At 58.0% G+C, this 26173-nt stretch overlaps 1 protein-coding gene and 1 long non-coding RNA gene across 5 annotated transcripts; one reads left to right on the top strand and one right to left on the bottom strand.

The window, feature by feature from the left end:
- Positions 1 to 1226: 1226 nt before the first annotated feature.
- On the bottom strand, positions 1227 to 22906 carry MIER2 (MIER family member 2). Of its 4 annotated transcripts, XM_074351417.1 has the most exons (15): positions 22842 to 22905; positions 16690 to 16780; positions 16084 to 16226; positions 12938 to 13063; positions 12324 to 12447; positions 11772 to 11863; positions 11469 to 11538; positions 5960 to 6111; positions 5620 to 5701; positions 5455 to 5549; positions 3943 to 4067; positions 3728 to 3855; positions 2591 to 3011; positions 2379 to 2411; positions 1227 to 2159 (listed from the first exon to the last, which is right to left on the bottom strand). In XM_074351417.1, the coding sequence occupies exons 1-14, from the start codon at positions 22848 to 22850 to the stop codon at positions 2408 to 2410; spliced, it is 1662 nt and encodes a 553-aa protein (XP_074207518.1). In that variant the 5' UTR covers positions 22851 to 22905; the 3' UTR covers positions 1227 to 2159; positions 2379 to 2407. The 4 variants fall into 4 exon arrangements, with proteins under 4 accessions (XP_074207518.1, XP_074207519.1, XP_074207517.1 ...); XM_074351418.1 differs by lacking the exon at positions 2379 to 2411 and having other exon boundaries at positions 2591 to 2840; positions 22842 to 22906; XM_074351416.1 differs by having other exon boundaries at positions 1227 to 2411.
- A 42-nt stretch (positions 22907 to 22948) lies between these two features.
- Positions 22949 to 23418, top strand: LOC141574694 (uncharacterized). Its single transcript, XR_012501727.1, has 2 exons — positions 22949 to 22987; positions 23116 to 23418. It is a non-coding gene; the product is annotated as an uncharacterized LOC141574694 (long non-coding RNA).
- The last annotated feature ends 2755 nt before the right edge of the window (positions 23419 to 26173 follow it).

The following is a 26173-nucleotide window of genomic DNA, read 5'->3' as shown; positions in this document are numbered from 1 at the left end:
TGGGAGAGAACAGAGGGACGCGTGGTCCGTGCACATCAGGGTTTCCCCGTGTACCTGGGACCAGGGGGACTGAGGGGCAGCAGACATTGGAACAGGTATTGGCCAGGACGGCCCCACGCTGATGGAAGGCATCCACTCTCAGGTTCATGGGGGAAGCTACACCAGGTGCGTCACCACCAAACAAAGAAAATCGGTCAGAAAACGCGTACGTGTATTTGGGAACACATGTAAGAGTGACCAGGTGTTTTTCAGAAACAAGAGAAGCCAGGAATATATGGAACATCTTCAAAATGCTGAAGGAAGTTTTAAAAAAAGTGCTTGAAAAACAAAGGCGTTAGGACTTTCCCACCAAGGAGGGCTCCAAGCATCACAGCCAACTCCCTTCACCGAGACCTCGGAACCCGGGACCCACAGGAAGGGTGAGCGCCCACCTCCGAGTGGCTGGGGAAAACACTGGGCAGAACAGCCAAACCCCAAACCCGAGGGGGTCAGGGAGCAACGGGCAGGAACACAAACGATGCAGCCGCTCCGGACGACAGGTAGGAGGGTCCTCACAAAACTTTACATCACCACCCAGCTCAGCTCCTTGGTCCTCACCCAACTGAGGTGAGACCCTGTATCCAAACAAAAACCCGCCCGCAGCGGCCCACAGGGAAACCACCGGGAGCCCATCAGCAGGTGCACAGGTAAGCACCCTGGTCCGTCCAGACGGGGATGTCGCTCTGCGTGAAGGAATCAGCTGGAAGCCATGAAAAGCCTGGAGGAAACTCAGACGCACATGACCAAGGGCAGGAGGCCAACCTGAAAAGGCCACACCCTGCTCACAGCGGGAGGCGTCACAAGAGAGCTATGGAGATGAGGATGAGGGCAGAGCTCCCCTGAGAGCAGGGGCCAGGACATGGGGCGCAGCTCCTCCAAAGCACCAAAGCAGAAGCTCCAACCGAAGTGAGTCCTTAGTCCCTCATCTGGATGCTGGCACAGCCAGCCCTGCAAGGACCGGCCCTGACGCCGGTTCCTGATCCGCCTTCCACCCGAGGCCTCCCTTCCCAGCTGGAGTGCAGTCACACGGTGGCTGTGAAGACTCCAGGGCCGCAGACTGGAAACAGAACCTGCCCCCACCGCTGCCCTCAGCCTCCCTGCTGGGACGTGGGCCCCTCCCAGCTCTGCCCCTGCTGTGGCCCCAGCAGCTCCCAAGCCCCAGCGGCCTGATGCACCACGCGCACCCACGGGCTTCAAATCAAGTTTAATAAATAAAACAGCACGGGGTCAAGGCAGTCGTCACTTCACAGTGTGGTCCTTGTGGGAGAGAGGTGTGGTTAAGTCCAGCCTGCAGACAGGCTCGAGCCACGTCCTCTTGTGGTGACACCAGGGCCTGGAGCACTGCCCTGCCCCCGGAGGACCCCACTCCAATTTGTAAACAGAAACATAAATAAAATGAGGGAGGAGGACCAGGACCCCAGACTGTCTCATGGGAGCCTCAACAGAAACAGGACCTGCGGGGTCAGGGGACCGGGCTGGAGCCGCCCCCTGGTGCTGCAGGCAACAGGGCCCTGGTTGCCAGGGGGTGTGAGTCCCGTCTCCTCAGACCCACGCCTGAGGCTGCCAGGGGCCCCAGGTGGAGAAAGGGAGGATGGGGCATAAAGTGCGGCGTTTCCTGAAGTGGAGAGAGCGGGCAGAGGTGGAGGGCGGGGCAGGCTGACGTCGAGGTATATGGCTCTGTGCCCCACGGGGTTTGGCACCGAGTAGCAGCTGCCCCTGACCCTGGGCTGGGGCATCCCGCAGTCCAGCCAGGTGCAGGGAGTCGGGTGAGCAGAGTGCAACGGGTGCCCCGGCGGAGGCTGCTGGTGGGGGCGGCGTCCTGCCCGCTCTCTGCATCTCCCTGGTGGGCGGGATGGGCAGCCCTCTGTGCCCAGCCATCCAATAGGTCCCTTGGTGGGCACAGCCACCTGGAGCTGAGCAGTGCCATGCGTGTGGGGAGGGAGGGGCCACCGCTCACCCCAGTCCTTGAAGTGTTCTGAGCAGAGGAGGCACTGCTCAAGGCCCACGAGGAGGGGAGGGTTGGGAAGACTGACGGAGGCAGGCCTTGTGGCAGCCCCAAGTCCAGTGTGGGCCACACACGCCCGCCTGTGGCCAGGGATCAACAGGTCATCACGTTACAGCTGCAGGGGGGAGACCGAGAGAGACAGGACAGGCTCAGTCCAGCCCCATGGACCACAGCTCAGGCGCCGGGGCTGGAACGTGGCCCCCGACCCTGCCTCCCCCAGCAGACGGTGCCTGCACGTGCTGACAGGCCTCCCAAGGCAGCACTGTCCTTGGCGCCCGGGGAGGGCTGGTGGCTGGGGTGGGGGTGGGGAGCCTGGCACTGGCCCCATTTGTACCTTTTTGGATTTTGAACCATATGAATGTATTACCTAGTCAAAAAAATAAATAAGCCAAATTAAAAGTAGAGAATAAAAGTAAAGAAACAAACAGCCTGTTCCACGTGGCCAGGCCACCCTGGGGCTCTGCGGGCAACGCCCCCCCCCTTCGGCTTGGCCTGTGGCTGGGGCTCGGCAGCCGGGGTGCGGGCAGGGGAAGGGGCCGCACTCACTGTGACAGGGGCTCCGAGTGCAGCCCAGGGGCCGGACATGCTGGGTGGGCAGCCAGGAAGGGATTCACGTCCCCGATGCCGATGAGTCCAAACTCAGTGACCGACAAGGCCACCTGTGCAGGGGCCACGGCCTCCTCGGGCTCTTCGTCCATGTCCACGTGGCTGGAGATGAGGGGCAGCTCCTCGGGGAGGGCCCCAGGCAGGGCCAAGTCCACAGCCAGTCTGGGGCTGGCACCAGGCTCCGGAGTGGCTGTGGCAGTAGGGTAGAAGGCTGGTTCAGCCAGGGCTGGGGGCCGCCGAGGCAAGGGCATAGGCGGGGGTGTATCCAGCTGCTGGATGGAGCAGGGCCCAGGCTCCAAGGACGGAAGGACCTCCCCAGGCTCGCCAGGACTGTCGGAAGTGCTGCCCACGCTCGGCGGCCCTGCAGGGAGAGCACGGCTACCGTCAGGCTCCGGCGGCACCCATGCCCAAGGCCTGCTCGCCTAGCGTCCCATGTTCACCGCAGGCTGCCACCCGCATGGGGCTCCAGCCTGTTAGGCCCAGCAATGCCCAGGACCCTTCCTCACAGGATGCTTTCACACGAATGTGTAAAATACACATGGACCCAACAGAAACCCATCAGCTGGAGGAGCACCTGGGCTGAGACAGAACAGAGTACGCAGGCTCAGCAGGGCGGGGGAGCAGGAGCTCTGGGCACACCAGGGAGCCAACCCAGCTCTGCAGCCAGGACGACAGAAACCCCATGTCCACGTCCAGCAGACCCAGAGAGCACAGGCCCCTGTCCCCTCTGTGGTCGCCTTCAGAAGCTGAAGTCGCCACCAGGCCTCGTCTTACTCCATTCCCCAGGACGCAGGAGCGGGCTCCCACCCACCAGGTCTCCCAGGTGAAGGTGGAGGCTCAGCTCCCAACCTGGGCCGAGCGGAGCCCACACTTTGGACCCCAGGCCACACATGGTTCCCTGACATGGAGAGCCAAGGAGCCCTGAGAACAGCTCGTGTGTGACCCCCCACGAGACACCCGTGAGACCGCGGTGGGGGCGCAGGGGCACGGGATCCCAGACGCCACTCTCCGGGGCCCAGCAGCCCCGGCTGGGGTGCCAGTGAGGCGGCGGCCCCAAGAACAGGGGTCCCCTCTCACCTGCGTGCATTCGGGCCAGCGGGTCCTGCTCGGGGCCCAGGCTGTCGGCAGCAGCGGGCAGGGGGGGCGAGGAGCGGGGGCGGCCAGGGCCATCGGGGTCAGCACCGTCCAGATCCTGGTCCACGTCCCTGCAGGGGAGGATGTGTGATGGGCTGCAGGGGGCTGTCTCGGGCAGGAAGTGCCTCCCCCTCCCCGTCCCGGGGCCTCACACGCACGTGGTTCCCGCAGGGCCGTACTTCCTCCGGCCCAGCCGCGTCTGCTGGGAGAAGTAGTCGTAGCGCTCTGACTTCTTCCACAGGTAGTAGTACTCCACACACTCGCCCACGGACCGCGTGCGCACCTGGGGGTGGCGCTGGGCTCAGCTCCCCGGCCCCCACCTGCCCAGGCCCTCCGCCACCCAGGACAGCAGGCGTGGGTGATGGCATCCTCTGCTCTGGGACAAGGCGAGACCCTGCCCCTGGCCTCCGGCCCCTCGGCCTCAGTACAACGTGCCCCCGGGGCCCCACCACTGCTCCTGCTCTTTGCTCCAGGTCCACACAGCCAGTGCTCAGCCCCTTCGCCCCAGACCTAGGGCCCCCAAGGGAGACTGTGTCCACTTGTGCCCGGCTCCTCACAGGCCCACTGGAGTGGGGACGGTGACCCTGTGCAGACCACAGGGACAGAGTCCTGGCCCGGAGAGCACAAGCATCACTGATACTCCAAGGGAGAGCCATCCGGGCGAGGGCACTCAGGGTCCATGAACCCAGGTTGAGGTCACGTACCACGTGGCATGAGAAAGCCAACACCTTGGGAAGACGAGGGTGACACCACCAGCCTGTGTCTGGCATGAGCCCGATGCCACCGCATATCTCCAGCGGCGACTGGGTGTCTCCCCACTCCAGAGGCTCAGCCACAGCACCCACAGTGGCAAATCCACCACAGACAGCAAGAACCCGCCACCTCCCAGGATGGGGGCCCGACACCTGTGCCAGGCACAGGGGCGTATGTAGGCTGTCCGGTCTCCCTGGGGAGACCCCGCATCCACTGATCCTCCTAGGAGGAGGGAGGAAGGCCAGTGCAGCCTCCCGGGGCCAGTTTCGAGGCAGACTAGAGACTTGCCAGGCATGGGAAGCCACCAGGCACTGGCAGGGCGGGAGGGTGTGTGGGATTCAGGGGGTCAAAGAAACAAAGACAGATGCCATGGGCTTCTGCACGGGAGCCACCTGCACCGCGGGGCAGGCGCAGGGGGGCTGCCGGGCACCAGTCTTACCAGAGGACTAAGTGCTGCCTGGACAGCACCAGGTCTGTTCGGGCGAGCTCCGTCCCTGTCCCCACACCAGCCCCAAGCGGCACCTCATCCTCTCCGACCCCCAGGAGGAGAGCTGAGGCTCCAGACAGGAGGCTGGGATTGGCCAGACCTCACTTCCCCACCGCTGTGTCCTGCGAAGAGTGGGAAGGGCCAGGGCTGCTGGGCCCAGAAGGGCAGGACAACAGACTGGGGCGAAGGGCAAGGAGGGACAGCTGCTGGGAGACAAGCCACGAGCAGAACCAGACAGACATCCAGGGCTACAGGCCAGAGAGCCAGAGCCCCACCAAGACGTCAACTTGGGCACTGTTACGCAGGAAACCACAGGCGTCACCGGGACGCAGGAGGTACGACCCTCTCCTGCAGTGGCGGGAAGCTGACAGTGCCATCCCCCAGGCCCCCCACCCGTGGAGCCCCAGCCCCGCCCCATCACGGGGCTCACCTTGTTGGCCTGGATCAGGTGGAAGTTCTTCCCATGCACGCGGAAGCCATGCTCAAAGTTGCGGCTCTCCTCCTCGCTCCAGGCACAGAGCCCGTCTGCAAGGAGGGGGCAGCGGGGTCAGCGGGGTCGGATGGGCAGCGGGGGCACCGGGGCTGCCACACTCACCTCGGGTCACCTTCACGTTGAACCGCAGGCGCCGCAAGGCCTCCTCTGCGTTGAAGTTGCACTTCACCAGCTCGTACAGCGCCTGGGGATGGGGGTCTCACTGACTCTCCCACCTGCTCACCCCGGAGTGACAGCAGGGGCGTCCGCACCCACCGTTTCCCCAGGACAAGTGGCTTTCACTTGAACTCATGACCACATTGGTCCATATTGGGTGGGAGTCTCATGGCAGGCCCCCCACCACTCCACACACTCCAGGCCCTCTGTGCCCGCCCTCCCCTCACCTCTGCCGCGGCCTGGCCCTGGAGGCCTGTGGCCCCTCTGCACGGCCAGGCAGCCCCACCTGCTCACTGTCCTTCACCGTCTCTCCCTCTGGGAGCTGAGACCCGGCAACCTCGTGCCACCGCCGCTTTACCGCCCGGTACAGGAACTCCTCCACCTCCCTCTCGGGAAGGACGTTGGGGTCCCAGAGCAGCTGGTCCTCGTTCTCATAGACTGCAGAAGGGGCCAAGGTCAGGCTACAGGCCCAGGTCTGCACCCGCATCTCAGCTACACACTCCCCTCTGAGGGCAGGTCAACTCAGCCCCTCCAGAGGACAAGTGTCCGCCTGGTAGCCTGGGCCCGCCACCACCCTGCCCTGCAAGGTAATGACAAACAGGAGGCCAGAGGAGTGCTGCGCAGCCAGGACCAGAGCCAACCTCCTGGAGGAGGCAGCCACAGCCTGAGCCGGGGGGGGGTGGGGGGTGGGGGGGGGGCTTCTGAGCATGGCCTGTGAGGAGGGGCTGGAGGTGACGAGTTCAGGGGAACAGCAAGAAGGTCCAGTCCTGACTGCGGCCCCAGTGACCTCGCTGGGACAAGAGCTCCTCCAGCTGCCATAGTCCCTCGAACCCAGCATCACACAAGCCAGGGAGGGGAGGCAAGGGGGTCCTGCCCTGGGGCAGCAATAGGGCAGGGGCACGAAAGAGGGACAAGAAGGGGCAGCGTCCAGCTGAGGGAAGGCCGAGGCGGGGAAGAGGCAGAAGGGCCAGGCCTGGATCAGCCCCAGTGCCAGCACCTCTCCATCATCCAGGGGAGGGTCACAGGGACCAAAGCTCCAAACAAAACACCCGGTGCAGGGGCCCAAAAGTGGAAAGCAGCCCCATGCCAGCCTCCCTCTCGCGGGGAGTGGACGAGGGACCAGTGGCCTCCCCTTTCTATCTCCCAAGTCCACACCGAGGCCCAGTCTGGACTGAGGGCTCAGACCCAGTCCCTCTGCAGGCCCCTCTGCAGAGAAAGTGTCGCCTTCCACTACAGCCGCATGGAGGGGAGAGGAAGATCATGTGACAACATGGAGCTCCACCGACAGCCAGTCCCAGAGTGAGCAGGCAGGACTCCGAGATAACTGTGACGAATGTGTTGAAACATGACAGGGCTAAGGGCAACGTGACTGGCAAGCTGGAGAACACCAGCAGAGAACTGAGACCCACTCCCACGGACACTCCAGGACTGGAGACTAGCGTGCGGACTCACGAACCCATGCTCACAGCAGCAGAGCACACGGTCAGTGAGAGCAGAAAGAACTTCATTTAAAAAATCAAACTGAAGCTTAAAGAGAACGCAGTCTGGGGCACGTGCAAGAGTCACAGAGCACGAGGACAAAGCGTGGGCCGCCACCAAACCCGAAGAGGTAAGGGCCAGGAGTTCTGCAGGGCTGATGGCACTGGCTCACAGAGCCCAGAGACAGGGTGAGCACACAGAAAACCACGTCGAGGCATGCCAGAGCCGAAATGCCAGAAACAGGAGGAAAAGCACGTGCGGAAAAATTGACCACGATTTCAGAGGAAAGAGGACAGACGGCTGATTTTAACAGAAACAACAGACAGCAAAAGACAACAAAATTATGTAGTTAAGTGTTGAAAGAATAAAGCTTGCAAACCTAGAAATCTACGCCCATGAAAATAGCCTTCAAAACTGAAGCAAAGTTGATACTTTTAGGGCAGACAAAAGCTGGAAGCACTCATCGCCCTGAGCATGGACGGGACACACTGATGAGGCCACCCTGGGCGGTTGGAGCTGTGGCAGAGGACGGCCAGTGCCGGGACCCCGGGACAAGTGCAGGCAGCACCCAGGGCAGGAGAGCTGGGGCCAGGCTGCATCTGCCCGCGAAACCAGGGCAACTGCTGAAACAGTCACACAGAAATGAAAGCTGAAGAGCTCCAAGAGGAGGAGTAACAGTAACACTACCTGATGAACCAAAAAGAAGCCAAGACAACACAAAGGAAGGGAGAACAGGCAGACAAGTCGCAAACACTGAGAGGCCGGCAGACGCCAGCCCTCTGCTCCACGACACGGGACGTGAGCACTGGACCAAAGGTCACACACAGACAACACGTCAGACCCAAGCACACGCTATTCACAAAACCACACTTCAAATCTCACAACACAGAGAGGCAGAGACACTAGACAGACAGACAGCACGGGGCGCGTCCACCACAGCTGACTCCAGAGGCCGAGTCACAGCACGGCCTCTGACCACAGTGGCGTCCAACTAGACCTCGGTAGCAGAAGGGTAAAAAGCAAACCCTAAACGTCCGAGAGTTAGCGGAACACTTCTAAATAACCACGGGGCAGAGGAGGCGTCGCAACAGAAACCAGAGGGGACAAAATGAAATTGAAGAGACAGAAAGAAGTAAGATGAAAGCAAAAATCAGTCAAGTGGAAATCAGACAACAGAGAAATCGACAAGCCAGAGTCAGCTCCTCCTGAAGAGTAGCAGCGCGAACAAACCACTAACGAGACTCATCAAGAGGGAATTAAAAAGCAAAAAACACAAATTGCCAGTATCAGGACTCAAAAAAGGGACAGCACTATAGGTCCCACACACACCAAGAAATAAGAGGGTGTTATCAACTTTCTGCCAATAAAGCCAACAATTTAGGTGAGTGAGATAAACTTCTCAGAAATACAACTCATCACAGCAGGGAGAGAAACTCTAAACGCTGATATTAAATAAACTGAATTCATAATTAAAGCCTTACACAAAAATAAAATAAAACTAAACTAAACGCCAGGCACCTAAAGAAGAGATAGTAACAACCTTACAGGAAGGAACTCTTCCAGATGCCAGAACAAGGCTCTTCCAAACACACGTCATGTGGACCCAGAACCCTGAAACTAAAGCCTAACAAGGACAAAAAAGAAGGAAGACAGGCCAAGGTCGCCATGGATGTACTCGCAAAAACCCTAAAGTCCGCAGATCGAAGAACGGATGCAGGGGTGAACAGCACACCTCATCTCCTGTCAGAAAGGCAAGGTGCGCTGCCCTGGGGGGCGGGGGGAGGGGGTGCAGAGCTGGGGCCTGAGAGCCTCTAGGCAGAGCAGTCCCTTGTTTAAGGCGGGTCTGTTTACAGATGCCCTATTTAGCACAGCAGCCCTGAGCTCACAGCCAACAGCCCAGTAACTCTCTTGTGGACAAAGGCCACAGCCTCCTTGAGCTCAGGACACCAGGCCTCAGCCCCACGCTGGGGGCCTTTTCAAACAGCAAATCACAACAAACAGCAAAATGTGAAAGCACAGTGTCAAATACCAGTGGGTGAGCCACGCTGGCAGCTGAGAACTGGAAAGAGCAGGGAGGCATCTCCTGGCTTGACCCTGGCCAGGCACACGTCGCACCCACACCGCAAGCTTTCCACCTTATGCACACGTGTGTTTCCACAATGGACCATGAAAGCACTGCCAGTGCTAACTTTGGCCTTACACATGTTTTAGCCATGCGCAGAGGTGCAAGTACAGAACTGACTATACACACACGCCATAAATGATGCTCCTTCGTGACCTGGCAGCGCTGACTCCAGAATGCACAGTTGGCCTGAATATCAGGATTCTACGTTAACAGAGCAAGAGACAGAAAGGACCATCTCAGGAAACGCAGAAAAATAACCTGACAAAATTCATGGCAAAAATGGGTCGGCTACAAAGAACAGCGAGGAACTCCCTCACCTGATAAACGGTATCTACAAAAATCCTCAGCCAACATCGCACTTAATGGGGACAGACTGAACACGTCCCCCCAGGTCTGGGAAGATGACAAAGGAGCCCCCATCACCACTTCTCACTTCTGTACTGGAGGGAAAATCAGTGCAATAAGGCAAGAAAAAGAAACACCACCTACAGAGGTCACAGAGAAAGAAGTTACAGTATCACAAATGATGCAATGTGTGCATTGAGACGTGCACAAGCATCCACAAAGTACAAAAATTGGTAAGTGAATTTAGCCAAATCACTGTGTCCAAGATCAATTAAAATAATAAAATGCAGTTCTGCCAGCAAGGGTCACAGGACTGTCACACTGAAAACCCTAAAACACTGTCGTAACTGAAGAAGACCCAAACATATTCATGGACTGGAAGGGTCAACACTGTTAATATATCAGTTCTCCCCAAGTTATTCTAAAGATCCAGTGCAACTCTGATCAAAATCCTAGCAGGCATTTTTGAGGCAAACGACAGCTTATTTGAAAGCTTTTGTGCACAATGAAAGTTACAAAGGTCTCAGACTTACTTCAAAGCTGCAACAATTCAGGCAGAGTGGCAGGGACCCAGGGTTAGACACAAAGAGAACAATGCAAGAGAAGCATGAAAAAGCAGACGTGTGCCCAGACACCCCATAAAGGCACCACTCCAGCTCAGAGAGGGGGAGGAGGGACTTCTCCATGTGCAGCGCGTGGAGCGGGGACCAACCCTCACCCACACCTCCAACCACCCGTTAGAAGAAATCAGGCTAGACCACAGACTTCAGCGTAAGGGGGAAGTAAAGCAGCATATCTTCAAACACGCAGACGCCTAGGCAGCAAGCAGACACGTCACGGGTGAAAGAGATCAGCTGGGCTTCACTGAAAGCAAAGCTGCCGCCAGTGGGCAGAAAAGCGCTCGCAGCGCACACAGCCAACAAGGCACTGACACGTGGGGCACAGAAAGGACCCCTGCTCCAGGGGAAGGGTGGCCCAGCTTAAAGGGGGAAGGCCTGAGCAGGCCCTGCGTGTGAACGAACGCAAGTTAAAGCACAGCGGGCACCACTCCACACCCACCAGAAGGGCTGAAACCCACCAGACACACACCACCAAGGGCAGGTGAGGGTGCGGAGCAATGGGAATCCCCACGCTGCTGGCGGAGCCGGGGGCAGCGCCCACCGATGACTCACAGTCAGCTCCCCAGGAGGGAGAGCGTGTCCAGCAAAGACACACAGAGACACTCGCAGCCACAACCGCACACCACTGTTAACGCCCAGCAGCCACAGGATGAACCCGCACCCCAGCGCACAAGGTGCACGCTCCGCACGGGTGGTCCGGTCTCATGCCACATGGAGGGAGAGGCCCGCTCCTATCCTCACGGCACAAGGGCGGGCGTGCGGGAGAGGCAAGGGTAGCCCGTGGACTCTAGGGCTCGGGATCCTCCAAGGGAGTGGCTAAGGCGTGTGCACATTTTCTGGGGGAGGGTCCTATGCAGCACCAGATTCACAGAGGTTCATGTCCACTGCCTGGGACCCAGCTTAGCCGCACCTTCCTGGCCCCTGCCCTTTACAGAGCAAGCGTATCCCGCAGACCCCATGCCCCGGCCTCTGGCCCCAGGAGGCCTTGATGATTGTTCTGAGTCCTCGTCTCCCTCTTCTGTCCCACATCCCCCCCCCCATTCCAGATGAACGAACAGGTGCAGCAGCCCTGGGGTGCGGGGAGGGGCAGGGAGAGGACACCCACCCCCAGACTGCCTGGCAGGCCAGGCAGGCCCCTGACCCGGGCTGGGACCGCACATCCCTTCCTGAGGGAGTGCGGTTTGCAGTTCTTCTCCCCTGCACCCCCAGCTTCCAGGCCCACTTACTCTTCTCACCGGGGCGGTTCAAGTGCAGGTTGCTGAGGTCAGCTTGGAACTGAGGCCCAACCATGATCTCCTGCAAAGACAAAGGCCCGGGAGTCAGGGTGGACAGGGGCACTGAGGGGGCTGCTGCCCAGAGCTGGGCCTGGGTCAGTCTGTGCGCCCTGCCTGCGGACCCTAGTCCTGTGGCGTGAGGGCAGGTGTGTGTGGGTGTGACTGACTGTATGTCTGGCACAGCCAGTCATGGGGCAAGGCAGCAGGGCCCCCTCCCCGGCTCCAGGCCCCAACACCGTGGTCGAGGCCACACACCTTCTTACACTTGTTGGCGGGAAGTGGGTCCTCCTCGGTGTCTGATGAGGTGGAGGAGCCAGGCTCCTTGTCCGCATCAGCCAGGAAGCGGGCTTTGGGGAGAGAGAGGAAGTGATGGAGAGTAGATGGGAGAGTTGGGTGGAGACCCCCTGCTCCGGCCAGCAGACCCCTGGGCCTCCACCCAACTCTCCACCGTCCTGAGAGGCGGCTGGACCCCAGCCCTGGCCAGACAATGGGGCGTGAGGGATGTGTGCCCAGACAAGGAGCACAGAAGCAGGACCGTGGACCCCAGGCCAACCCCCCACGCCTCACGCTGCCGGCACAGCCTCTGCTGAGGCACACAGGGGCAGAGTGGAGGGGAGCACGGTCTGAGGACACTGCCCGGGTCTAAGGGACTTCCGGCTACAGGACCCAACAGGTTCCCTGCTCACGTGAACCAGGTCACTCAGCCTCAGTGCACAGTGGGGCAGGAGCAGCTCCCCCAGGGCTGTGCCCCAGCAGCCGGGACCCCCTCCCTCTGCCCACCCAGGGGCACAAGTGGGTGGGACCTACATCCACTCTGATCAGGGAAAAGGTCGGAGGCCTCGTGGGAGGTCACGGATGGGGTGAGGTCATCGGCCGAGGACTGTGTTTCTTCCTCTTCTTCCCCTGAAAGCAAATCCTTCGCTATTTGTTCCTTTTAACAAAAGAGTAAAGAACATTTTTGCAATTTGCTTTAACGATTTCAAATAACATCGACCAGGACAATAGTAATGGTGGCAACACGGACGCACCTCCCTCTAGGGGCACCGAGGGCTTCCACGGGGCTGGGAGGGAGCCAGGGGACCAAGCCCACAGCCCTGCAGCCCCAGAGGGGATGTCACCTCCGCCCAGGACTGAGGACAGTCAGAGCCGTTCCCTGAGGGGCTCTCCCTCCCTCCTGACCCAGCACAACCTGCCCAGGACCTGGGACCAGCACCCGGGCTGCGTCTCTCCAGGTCAGTCTGCACTGTGCTCCTCCTTCAGCCAGGGGTTCTCTCCGGCCTGGCCCCTCCTTGTGGCTGCACCAGCTGGGACGCCGGGCAGAAGAACAGGCCTCACGCGTACTCACCACGTCTACCTCTCAGGGCCTTCCTGTCCGCCCACCCCAAATGCCCCCATGGGGTCCAGGGAGGGACTCCACTCACCTTGTCCAGGGTCATGTCCGGGAGGGGGGCTGTGGCATCGCTGCCCTCGCTCTCGCGCTCCGAGATGGGGTCGGACGCCTCATAGCCATAGAGGGCCAGCAGCTCCTCAAGGGGCATGTCGCCACTCTGGGGGGACAGGGCTCCATCAGGAGGGGCTGCTCTGGGGGCTCTGCTTCCCCACCTCTTAGCACATCTGCCCCACACCAGTCACAGTAACTCACCCCAGCCAGACCTCAAGCCCAGCCACTCATCTAAGGACCCCTTTACAGCCCAGGAGGGGCTCCAACGAGACACCAAGCCCAGAGAAGTCAGCTGTCCGTCCAAGGTCACCCGCCTTCAAGGGTGGAGCCAGTGGTCTCACAGTCTGAAGCCCACACTCCCCCCTCCCTGGGCAACACTGCCCGGCACAGGCCTGTGCAAACTTCGTTCAAGCAACACTTGGACACTCAGAGTCTGGAAATAAACCAGAAGAGGGGGAAAAAACGGCCCTTCAGTGACTGTAAAAAGGTATCTGGTCAAACCAACATCACTTCTGACTTTCTGAAAAACCTCAGTAGACTGAGAGATGGGCGTTGCTGCCCCTCACTGGGCCAACAAGGCAGGGACAAAGCAGCCCCACCACAACCAGATCCAGAAGGGAGGCTGAAGAGCAGCAGGGCTAGCGAAGGCTGCTCTGACACGTGGAGCCCACAACACCGCAAGAAACAGGAACGAGAAGTCAAGTCCGGGAAGGGAGAGACAAAAACCATCACCACCGCCCACTCCAGTATTGCTTTCAAACCCATTTCTCAGCCCGCATGTAAACCTTGACTCCTCGAGGCAGGGCTGCTACCGTGCTCCATCCTGACCGGGTGGGTTACTGCCGGCCTCCTGGACAGGCCTCCACCCCATCCCTCTACCCCGGGGGACTTCAGGTCCACGTGGAAGGCAACTCCAGGGTAATACCCGTTGGCACCTGCACTGAAGCAGACTAGCAGAGGCTGCCCCAGGCAGCACCAATGAGCATGCCACGGGATGGCGAGTTCACTCGCACTTAAGAACATCCTGTAATTTCCACATAAAACTGTGGACTTTGTTAAATCTCTCCCCAGGCAGACGTCATTTCACTCTTCTGCGGGAGGAAGCAGGAAGCTGGAACACGCAGCCCAGGAAGGTGCAGACTGGGAGGCGCCCCGAGGGCACCGAGCTGCATGCCCAGCGGGAGACCCGGGCGCACGCTGCGTTCTGCCGGGCACGGGGCAGCCAACGTCTCGGACATGAGCCACGGGAGCTAGACTTCTGGAGAAAACACTGACTGTGCTTGCTGCCAGAGTGAAACTCGAGCTTTTGAGCAGAAAGTTCTAGTTTTGGAAAACCTGGATGTGACAACATGAACTCGATAATCCCAATTTCTGCTGGAAGATTATATAAAAAGCAGGTGTTTCTGCTTTTACTTTGGACATTACATTCTTTCTTTTTCTTAATCAATTTTTAAAAGTTATACATGAAAAAAATTCACATGAGGTATTTAGCTAACGAATAGCTAAATTTTTTTTGGTTAGCTTCAAGAAGTTCTGAATTCAAGTTGAATGTTTTTTCCATCGGTTTTTCTTTTTCGAAGAAAAGACATTTGCTTTGGTTATGAGACCAAACAGGCAAAAGTGGCACACAGCACCAAGCTGAATAAAGGCCCCACGGTGATGCCTTAACAAGTCTCAGTACTCAGAAGACCCCTGGTGAGAACAGGGTCGACGTGTTACGGACTGAGCGCTTGTGTCCCCGCAAACTCATGCAATGAAGCCCCAACATGACTGTATCTGGAGACGGAGCCTTTATGGAAATAACCAGAGTGAATGCAGCCTCTCAGACGGAGCCCTGATCCAACAGGACTAGTGTCCTCAGAAGAAGAGACACCGGAGAGCCTGCTCGCTCCCCCACGTGGGGACAAGTGACAAGGCGGCCATCCGCAGGCCGGGAGACAGGCCCCACCAGGGGCGCCCACCAGGCCTCGGTCTGGGACTGCCGGCCTCCCAGACAGCAAAAAAATACAGTCCTGTTGTTTAAGCCCTAGTTTATGGTGTTACCAGACATGAGATCTTAAGCCCCAGTTTGCAGTATTAACAGATGTAGGATTTCTAGCTTTTATACGGGAGCTCTGTCGGCCCATGACAGAGCTACATGTCACTGAGCCAACACCCTGCAAACGACTCATCAATGCAGCAGGTGACAAGACCACAACAGAGGAGAGCCGCCCCTAGTTCAAGGCCACTGGGCCTTAACACCAAGGACAGCAACTGCACCAGGCGTGGCTACTGCATCCACTCCACAAAACAACCACCTGCTTAATTTTGGTGCAGCACCAAAGAATATCCACAGTTATCTGAAAAGATTGTTGAATACTCCTCCCTTTTCCAAGACAAACTCATGAGGCTAGAGTGCAACCAAAAGAACCAATCACAACAGGCTAACATCTGCTTCAAAAGACAGCATTCACAAACATCTACAAAAATGTAAAACTATTCCACTCTTTTCCCTAAATTTTTTTTGTTTTGGAAAATAGTTATTTTTCACTTTCATAAAAATATGTTATTACTACTAACAATAGCTTTATTGTATCACTTACATAAACAAACTCCTTGAGATCCTCAATAGTTTTTAAGAGCACAAAACGGTTCCCAAGACCAAAAAGTTTGAGAATATTGGGTTTACTGTCCAGCCACCCCTCTGGCCTAGAGCCTTCATGCTCCATGAAGGCGGGACCAGGCCTGGCCCATCCTGACCTCAGCGCCCAGCACAGTGTCTGGCCCTCTGCAAACAGGGGCATGGGCTGCTCTCGTCACCGTGGAGTCCGAGAAGCCTGGAGACTAACTTGGTCGAGTGGTCAGCTGTGAAGCTGCCCAGGGTGCTCCGCCCACCCAGGCGGGGTACAGCCCAGCCCAGTACTCAGAAGAGGAGGCCCTTCCCCGCCCACCCAGGCCGGGGACAGCCCAGCCCAGGACCCAGGAGATGAGGTCCTTCCCCGCCCACCCAGGCGGGGGACAGCCCAGCCCAGTACTCAGAAGAGGAGGCCCTTCCCCGCCCACCCAGGCCGGGGACAGCCCAGCCCAGGACCCGGGAGATGAGGTCCTTCCCTGCCCACCCAGGCAGGGGACAGCCCAGCCCAGTACCTGGGAGACGAGGTCCTTCTCCAGCTCCTCTTCCGGCTTCTCCGGGACCCTCGTGGCCTCCTCACACTCCTCCCGGAGGCTGTAGCTCTGTGAGAGTATCTCTGTGAGGCTGAACTGATGGTCTTCAGAGCCCATGGACACCACTGCAGAGGGGACAGCAGCCTGCATGAGCTCCTTGCCCACTGTCCCAACCACCATGCTGAGGCTGAGGACGACCGAGTGGAGGAAACCCAGGGGCCCAGCCGCCACCAGGGACGAGGCCCACAACGTGTGCACGCAGGTGCCTGTGCAGGTGTGCAGATGTGTGCACACGCGGCGAGGCGTGTCTGTGCCTGCCGTGGTCAGCACGTCAGCCCGCTGCATGGGAACGCCCCACAAAACGACTCCTGGCAGAAGCGCCCGCCTGCTAACCACACACAGATTCTGGGACCTGGGGGTGCGTTCTCCCAGAGGGACTGCTTGGAGACTAGGGAGACAGTCTGGGCCACTCTGCCCGCACACCCCGGTCCTGGACTCTGGGGCTCTGTCAGGCCAAGTGAGATCCCGTCTCTCACAGAGCAGAGGCCCTGGTGCCCTGCGCAGGAGGAAGCAGGGCGAGGAAGGTACCTGCTGTTGTCTGCAAGCCAGGCTCAGTGGGGCACAGACCGCGAGAGAGGCAGGAGGCCACGCGAGGGCCCTGCCTCTCCAGCGAGGAGGCCTGTGAAGAAGAAAAGCAGGTTAGCCACCATCTCGAGGTCAGAGCCCTGCTCCCTGGGGACATCAGGTCCCCAAGGGCTGTGGGGGGGGGGGGGGTCCACACATGGGACTGGGTGTGCAGCCTCGAGAAGGGACTCCTGGCTCCTGAGTCAGAGGACGCGTGGCAGCTCCAGAACCTCGGCGCCACCTCCAAGTGGGAAGACAGCACCCAAGGGCCAGGGTGAGCCTGGCGTGGCCGGCACCCAGCTGAGTTCACACTGGCCCCCACCCAGCAGGCAGACACTAAGGCCATGTCAACACAAAAGCCACCTCAAAAGGGTCCCAGCCTCCAGAAACCTGGCCTTCAAAAGGCACATAGTTGCTTTGGAGAAATCTGGCAATTCCTCCAAAGGTAAAAAGTTACCAAGGACCAGTAATTAATTCTACCCCTACGTACGCACCCAGGAGAACCAAAAACATACATCCATGCTAAAACATGTAAACCCACATTCACAGAAACGTGATTCACAACAGTCAAAAGGTGTAAACATCCACATACCCAACAGCAGGTGACAGATAAACACAATGTGGTCCATCGTATGATGAAGTATTACTCAGCCCCAAAAAGGAGAGAAGCCCTGACACCCGCTCCCACGTGGACGGATCCCGAGAGCACGGCGCTCAGTGAGAGAAGCAAACACAGAAGGACACACAGCGTGTGAGTCCACGGATGTGAAACGTCCAGAACAGGCCAGTCCACAGACACAGAGAGGGGGCTCCTGGCTGTCAGGGGCTGAGGGAGATGGTGGGGGAGTGACTATAATGGGGACAGGGCTTCCTTTGGGGATGTGGAATGTTCTAGAACTCGATGAAGGTGAAGGTTTCAAAACTCTGTGAACATACTGAAAACTACTGAATGAAACAATTTAGATGGGTGTATTCTGAGGTATATAAACTATACCTTAGATTTTTCCTAAACGCAAATAAAAGCATTATAACGGGTATCATCATCTCCATGTTCGGAAGTGTACTGAGAATAAGAAAACTAGACCAACACCTGTCACGAAGAGAAACACAAAACCCCTCAACAGAACACCAGCAAAGGGAATTCAGCAACACAGCGCCCTGGAGATGGCGGCGGAGAGGGACTCATCACAGGGACACAGACGTCAGCGCGAGTCACCCACCCCATCACAGACCAGAGCACAGGCCCAGGTGATCACCTCGACGGGGCAGGGCAAGCATTCAGCAAAGTTCAACACCCTTTCACGCTAAAAACACTCAACGGACTAGGACTGAAGGAGCTCCCCGCTGAAGGCATGACAGGACCCCAGCTCCAGCACCTCGGAAGGAAAGGCTGGCGGGGCCTCCCCGGGACCAGGGGCACCTCTCCTGCTTGACGTCATAATGGAGGTTCCATCAGGGCAGGAACACGAAATAAAAGGAACCCAAACTGGAAAGACTTCTTTCTGCAGGCGTCATGAACTTGGACACAGAAGACACTAAAGAAACCTGAACCAATAAACGAGTTCAGCAAGGTTGCAAGACACAAGAGCAGCAAGTGAAAGTCAATTTTATCCCTACATACTAGCAACGAACAATCCAAAAGGGAGGCAAGGAGAACAATTCCATTTACAAAGCAGCAGAAAGAATGAAACACTTCTGAATAAATCTAGCAGAAGAAGTCCAAAACTAATACTCTGGGAAACACAAAACATGTTGAAAGGAATTAAAAGGTCAAAAGAAATGGAAAGACATATTATATTCATAGCTCAAAAGACTGACTGCTGCTAAGATGTCAATATTCTTCAGTTCATCTACAGATTCAAGGGAATGCCTATCAGAATTTCAGTTGGCTTCGATGTAGAAACTGACAGATTGCAAACAACATATGAAAACTCAGGACCCAGAAAAGCCAAAACAATCTTGAAACCGAAGAACAGCTTCTGATCTTAGAAGTACTCCAAAGCTACAGCAATCCAAACAGTGTGGTACTGACAGAAGGCTAGATATTCAGATCAAATTAACAGAATTGAGAATCCAGAAATAAACACATTTACAGTCAAGTGAATTTCGAAAAGGGTGACAGAAAAATTCAATGGGAAATGAAAAGTTTCTCAAACGAATAGTGTAAGGACAACTGGACGTCCAAATGCAAAACACTGAAGTCAACCCTATCTCACACCACACACAAAACTAGCTCAACACGGATCAGAAACCTTACACGTAAGGGCCCAACCTGTAAAACTTTTAGAAGAAAACAGGATAAATCTTCTGTTACCTTGGACTAGGCAATGGTTTCTTAGATAAGACACAAATAGCATAAGCAACAGAAGAAAAAAAAGATAAAACAAACTTCATCAAAATAAAAATTCTGGTGCTTCAAAGGACACTATCATGAAAGGAAAAAGACAAATCACAGAACGACACAAAATATCTGCAAATCATACAGCTGAAAAGGGACTTGTGTCCAGACATACAAAGAACTCTTACAACTCATTAATAAGAAGACAACCCAATTTTTAAATGGGCAAAGGATCTGAATAGACATTTCTCCAAAGAGATACACAAAGGGCCAATAAGCAGGTGAAAAATCAACGCTCAACATCAGGAAAGCAAACCAATACCACCACGAAGACACAATCCAGGACCCGCTGTGGTCAGGTGATCAGGAAGCCAGCTGACAATGCCGGGGCGCTGGGGCGGGACAAGGGGCAGCTGCCAAGGAGCACCCCAGCAGCTCCCCAGAAGTCACAGCCAGAGGCACCACACGACTCAGCAACGCCAGCCGGGGTGCACACCCAGTAGCCCGAGTGTGCACCCCAAACATGCCGCTCTGGCTCAGGGTCACCGCCCGCAGAAGGCAAGTGGGCAGAGAGGAGACGGGAAGAAAGACGGCCTCCCCTACTCCCCCCACGAGGCGCTGCCCTGGGATTCCTCGGCCGGCCCCGTGTCAGGCCTCCGCAGTTACACTTACGATCTGCTGTTAAGATGCCGTGAAGCCCAAGCCCTGACCACCCCTCACCCGAGTTCTCCCGCGTGACATGTGCCGCCTAGTCTCTCTTGTTACATCACAGGGCCGCACTGGGGAGCTGAAGGGCAGAGGGAACACCCAAGAGAAATGAAAACACACAACTCCGCTGAAACCCTCTCACAGATGTTCTCAGCAGTGTGATTCACAGGGGCAAATGGCGGACAGAGCCCTAATGACCATCAGCGGGAACAGCACTCAGCCACGAGGAGGAGAGAGGCACTGATGCTCGCTGCGGCTGGAGAACATGGTGCTCAGTGAGAGAAGCCAGACGCTCCTCCTTCAGGCAAGGGACACTGAGGTGCCTTCAGAGCTGGGCGGGGTTCCGCGCCCCCTCCCGGTGCCCTGCTGGGCCAGCGACTGTGGTGGGAGGGGTTCTACGTGACCTCCAGGACGAGTCTGTGACATGCAGTGCAGTTTCCAACAGCCGCCACACTATGAGGAAGCACGAGCCCCAGGGAAAGGCCACACCAACAGCCACACTTGGATGAGGAAGCTTTCCTCCGCTGGAGTTGGCTCAGCCCCGCCACCAACCAACCACAATTACGTGAGAGACCCAGAGTGAAAACCGCCTGGCTGAGCCCAGTCCACCCTCAAACCATGAAAGGTAATTAAAGCCATCTTTGCTTTGAGAAACAGTTTTGAGGTGATTCACCATGCAGCAGTAGCTAACCAGGACACCCTCCAGCCACCTCACCCTGCAGAGGCGTGTGGCCCTGCTGGACTGCCTAGCGCCTCATCCCTCCTTCTGACCCCTTTGGGCCCAGCGAGTGCACAGTAGCTAATCGACAAACAGGTTCTGCCTGTCCACCCACAAGTCCCAGTCTAGATGAACACAGTTAACAAACAAGTAACAAGTGTACCCGCACAGCACTGCGGGGAGAAAGCAGAGGGAGCTGCACAGCTGGGGATCAGGGCGGGCCTCCATGGCAGAGGCCTGCAGGGCAGCAGACAGCACCACGCAGCGAGTCCCTCTAAGGGCAGAGACTGCACGAGGAAACAGAAGGAGCCAGGGGGTGGAGTAGGGTGAGGGGAGATCAGAGATCCGGGGGGGGGGGGGGACGACACACCACCAGGCTGAGGGTCCAAGAAGGAGACACGCTTTATCTTGGGACAACGAAGACCCAAGACAAAGATGGTGTGCTTGCGTTTTTCAGAGTTGAGCTGGTGCTGTGGGGAAAACAGTACGAAGCGTCTCCTCTCACCCTGCTCATGGCCAATAACCACAGGTACCCACTGCTTGGTTACAAATCGCCATTTTAACAGATTCAAGGCAGCTGGCTCTCAGTGACTGCATAGGGTTCAGCTTCCCTGTGCGAGCTCGGAGCCAAGATCTCCTGAGACCTCCTCACTTCAGTGGGAGTGACCAGCCCAAGGTCACACAGAGTAAGAGGTCCAGAGCCACAACAGGTATCCTGGGCGGAGGCTGGCCACGCTCATCACCACTGGCATGTGCACACCTGTCATCCTTTACAGACCAGCATTCCTCTGACCATGTCTGCTGCCTGCCATGGAGCCACACACACAGGCTTTCTTTTAGGAAACCACCTCAAACTCACTCAACAGGCACCACCCCAAACTGTACACAGAAGTAGTGGGCGCACCCAGACCTGGCTGCCATGGGGGCTCCAGGGCTCCGCCCTGACAAGGCAGAGTCAACAGCCAAACCCAGCAGCTCTCAGGAGAGGCTGGCTGGGGACTCTGCCCCATCCACCTGTAACTCTCAGCTACCTGCCCAGCCAAGAATGCTGGCCCCTGAGCCAGACGCGCACACAGACCACCACGCCCGTGCTGGGCCATCGTGAGACCTAGCTTCTGCCTCCATCCACAAGTCCAGGCACCGCCCCCATGAGGCCTGTTTCCCTAAACACCCCAAGGAAGGAGAACTACTCTGGAAGGACCCTTTGGGTCCAGCAACACAGCATAAGGCAGGAGCTGGCTGGGGAAGCCTGGCCTTGCGCTGAGATGCCCACACCCTCTGGCGCAAATGCAGGGCCTGTTGTTGCCCCTGAGAAGGTCACCACCCTCCACAACGTCTACCCAGCTGTGCCGGGGGTGGGGGTGGGGACACCCACGTAGCCCCGTGACCAGGCGGGTCAACCCAGGATCCTGCTGCACCCCGTGGGCGCGTGCCTGCTCCTCCCGGGTCTCGGGTCTCGGGTCTCGGCGGCCCCGCCCACCGGGACGCTCCCGGCTGAGCCCGTGCACCGGCTTACCGTCCCCAGACTGAATGTCGCGCGCTGACTCCCCAGCAAGCGCGTTATCTCACTTCACCCCCACTAGAGCCCTGGAGGGTGAGAGCAGGTCCGCACTGTCTTGTTCAACATTCAGAAAAGCCCCTGAAAGTTTTTCTTCCTGATCTGATCAGACATGAAGCTACACGGTGTCTGTATCCCAGACGGTCCTAGGTGAGTTTGCTCAAGCATCACAGTTCCAAACCCCAAAGATCCCCAAGCCGGAAAAACTCTTAATTACAAAGTCTATCTGGCCCCATGGATTTCGGGGAAGGAAGGGGTCTTGGGCCTGCTTTCCGGACAGGCGAGGCTCGGAGAAGTAACTTCAAGCCGCGGGTAAAGGCAGCGCTACGTCCCCCGCGGGCCGGAGCTCCAATCCCGCCCGGGGTCCGACGGGAGCGCGGGTCCGCGGGGGTCAGCGCCGCGGGGAGTGAGGGCCAGCGCGCTGGGGCCTGGGGTCCGGAAGGAGGGCGCGCTCGGCCAAGTTAGCGCGCGCCGGGGGCGAAGGCGGGGAGCCGGGGCGCGCCTCACCCCCGCCCGCCCCCTCCCCGCGCCGCGCCCCCCGCCCCCGCGCCGCACATGCGCATTACCGCCCGCGATGTGGCAGCCGGAGTTGGGGGGGGGGGCCGGGGCCGGGGCCGGGGGTGGCCGCCGATGGAGCCCCGCACCCCTCGGGCCCCGACGGAAGCGGAGCCGCGGCCCGACTCCCGAACCCCAGGCCGGGGGTCTTGGCGCCCGGGGACCCGACTCGGCTGGGTCCGGGCGGCAGGGCGCGGGCGGGGCGGGCGGGGGCCGGCTCCCCCGGCCCGCTCACTCACCTCCGCCATGGCCGTGTGTGCGCGGGAGGCGGCGGCCGCGCCGGGATCCCCGGATGCGGGGCCGCGAGCTCATTGGCTGCGGCGCCCGGGGGGGGCGGGGGCTCCGGGGCGGGGCCGGGGGCGGGGCGCGGGCGGGCGCGTAGTAGGTGCGCGGACGGGGACGCGCGGGCGGGCGTGGGGTGCGGGGTCCCGCGTGAGCCTGGGCTATCCCTTGGTGGGCGGTGCGGGATGCCGCTAACGAAAGTACTGATTCCCGACAAGCACGCCTTCGCAGGGAGCGCTGGCCCCAGTCCTTCCTCCCACTCGCACGGCCGAATTCCGTCAGTGCCCCTGTTACAGACGAGGACCCCGAGGCCCGGAGCGACCGCCCGGTTCGTGAGCGATGGAGCTGGGACTGAAGGCGGGCAGCGAGTTCTGCAGCTTTCTGCACTTTTGCACCCGTGATGATGGGTCTCCCTGGGGTGCCTGGAGTCCGAGTGCCCAGGGTGGGCAGCAGAGGTGGAGGCCAGCCCGGCCACTGACTCTGGGCCCGTGGTTGTCGTGGGATGTAACCCACTGATTAAACGTTATGAACCTGCGCTGGGCCCCCGGGCAAACGTGAACGAGCCGGTCCTGACATGGGTGCCTCGTGTCCTCACAGACTGAGACGTGCTGTGGGCATCAGGGCAGGAGGTGTAGACGGCGCGAGCGGAAACGGAGAGGGTGGGAAAGGGGGACCCACGGACGCCCCGGCGGAGTGAAGGTGGAGGGAGCAGGAAGGAGGTCCCCGGATTTCCGGACGAACCGGGAAGAACGGAACTGGGGAGATGGGAAACTCAAGAGCCCCATTCTTTGCACGCTGTCGTTGATATCAGTGTGGACGGAATGCCTGGGAGGTGGGAGGCGCCGGGCTCGGTGCATGGTGTGAAAGTGTGGTGCTCCCCTCAGCATCTGCCAGCCGGGGAGGGAGCCTCTGGTGAAAGGTCTGCCCTGCTCTCTGATGAGTCACACGGTCCATGAGTCATGGGTCCCCACTCCTCGCGTTGACATACATCGTTCAGGTTGGGGGTCCAGGCCCTGGTGACCCAGAGTCCCCACTAATACAGGAAACAGCTGGTCATGCAGTCCATCGGTCAGTCCACCAGTGTCCCCTGCAGCCCTCAACTGGGTGCCAGGCAGACAGAGGTCCACTGAAGCAGGGAGATGCACCAGCAGACGCTACGTGCCCACGTGGGGGCTCTGTGTCATAACAAGTGACAGGAACCAGGGGAAGAGGCTTAAGTCAAGACCCAAGGCAGCCAGAGAAGACTCCTTGGAGGGAGCCTGGACAAGAATCATGAAATAGATGTGTAATGCAGGAGAGGTGGGGGTTCAGATGAAGAGAAGGATATGTTTTAGGTCAGAAAGCCTCTTCCCACAGGCTGATTACTAGTTAGACTGGAGAAATAAGGCAACCTCTCAGCCAGATGATAAAGATAAACATCACAAGGAAGGGGCAGGTAGAGGCCCTGGGAAGGACGCTATGTCACTCAATCTGCTGAGGAACGCATAACCTGGGTCTTTATTTGAGGAGACTTCTCACAAACCCCAAATAAGGAACATTCTATTAAATGGCAGGGGGCTCGGGGGAGAAGGACAGTGTTCTCCAGAAATGTTAGTGCCATAAAACACTGATCTGAGGAAATCTTCCAGACATTACAACTAAAGGCAATGCCTGGTCCCAGGCTGGATCCTGTAGAGATCCTGTAGGAAGCTGTTAGATCAGTTGACAAAACTGAAGTCAGGTGAGGGAAGGATAAACATAATGCATCAATGTTAAGTTTACTGAAATCAGTAGCTCTTCTGTGGTCATGTGAGAGAATATTCTTAGAAAATTCACGCTGAAGTATTCAGGGGTTACTATAGACTAAGTGGCTCTGTATCCAAAAAATTCCTGTGTTGAAACATAGTCCTCGGTGTGAAGGTATTTGCAAGTGGGGCCCTTGGGAGGTGATGAGGTCACGAAGGCAGAGCCCCCATGAATGGGATGGGTGCCTCTACAAGAGACCCCAGAGGGCTCCCCCGCCCGTCCTGCCCTGTGAGGGTCCAGTGAAAAGACAGCCTCGTAACCAGGAAGCAGTTCCTTACCAGACCCCTGCTGCCTCCTCGACCTTGGCCTCCAGCCTCCAGACTGTGAGAAACACATCTCTGTTGCTTATAAGGCACCCAGTCCAGGGCCTTTCTGTCAGAGCAGCCCGAGTGGCTGTGACAGGGCTGAGGTGCCAGGATATCTGCAGCTTGCTCTCAAGGACTTCAGAAGAACACCTTTTATGTCTGTGAAACACAGATGGGGAAGGGGCTTGGGGAGAGAAAGAAAGAAGGAAAATGGTAAGGTGAGTAGGGCCAAGTGTTAACAGCTGAATCTGGAAAAGGTATGCAGATTTTTTTTTTTTTTTACTATACTTATTCTTGCAATTATTCTGAAAACCTGAATGATTTTCAAATAAAGAGTAAATAAAATAAAACTAAAAAAATAAAAAGCAATGTCTTTGTATTCTCTCTCACTGTATGTATGTATATGTATGACTGAAACATTGTGCTCTACACCACAAATTGACGCGACATTGTAAACTGACTATACTTCAATTTTTAAAAACGCAGCGTCTTCAGCCTAGAGGCTGGAGAGGGCATTCCCGGCAGTGGGAGCACGCGGTGTCCAGGGCCTCGACTGAGCGCTGGGTCCACTTGCCTGTTCCTCCTGGGCCTGCTCTGCCCGGTTTGGGCAGTTAAGTGGCCTCTGGGCTGGGCCCCCCACCCCTCCAGCTGAGCCTCGGGGCCCAGCAGAGGGGGAGCTGGCCGAGGTGAGGGAGGAGGCATTCACCTGCAGCTCAGGGGCAGCCGTGGGGGCTGAGTTCACCCATTTGTCTTTTTCTTGCAAGTTTTCCCCCAGAAAAATAGTTCTGACAAGATCCTGGAGGAACCATTTCCAGAACACACCACCCTGAGCTGAGCGGGCCAGGGGTGGGCTACAGCAGGAGCCGTGTGCACCATCTGCCCCCGCCCCAACCCTGAACACGAGGAGTCGCTTCCCGGTGGCTGGTGGCTCCTGGCGGCGTCTCCTAGGTCTGGCCTTTGAGGAGTGTCACCTCCGTCACAGGGGCCGCCCACATCCAAGGACTGGTGGGGGCCCAGCACCTGTGACCAACGGGGGACAGCTGTGATGTTCCAGCGCTCCCCTAGGACCTGCTGCCACTGTGTCCCCTCAGCCCGCTTTCCCTTTTCCCTTGTGTCCTGCACCCCCGGGCGGGTGGCGACCCCCAGGGCCAGCACCACGCATTTTCGTCTGTATCTTGGTCTCAGAATCTGCTTCCTGG

This window comes from Camelus bactrianus, chromosome 22 (assembly GCF_048773025.1).
Source record: "Camelus bactrianus isolate YW-2024 breed Bactrian camel chromosome 22, ASM4877302v1, whole genome shotgun sequence".
NCBI classification, from domain to species: domain Eukaryota; kingdom Metazoa; phylum Chordata; class Mammalia; order Artiodactyla; family Camelidae; genus Camelus; species Camelus bactrianus.
Note: the sequence above shows the minus strand (reverse complement) of the source record. Positions and strands in the feature narration are given on the sequence as shown.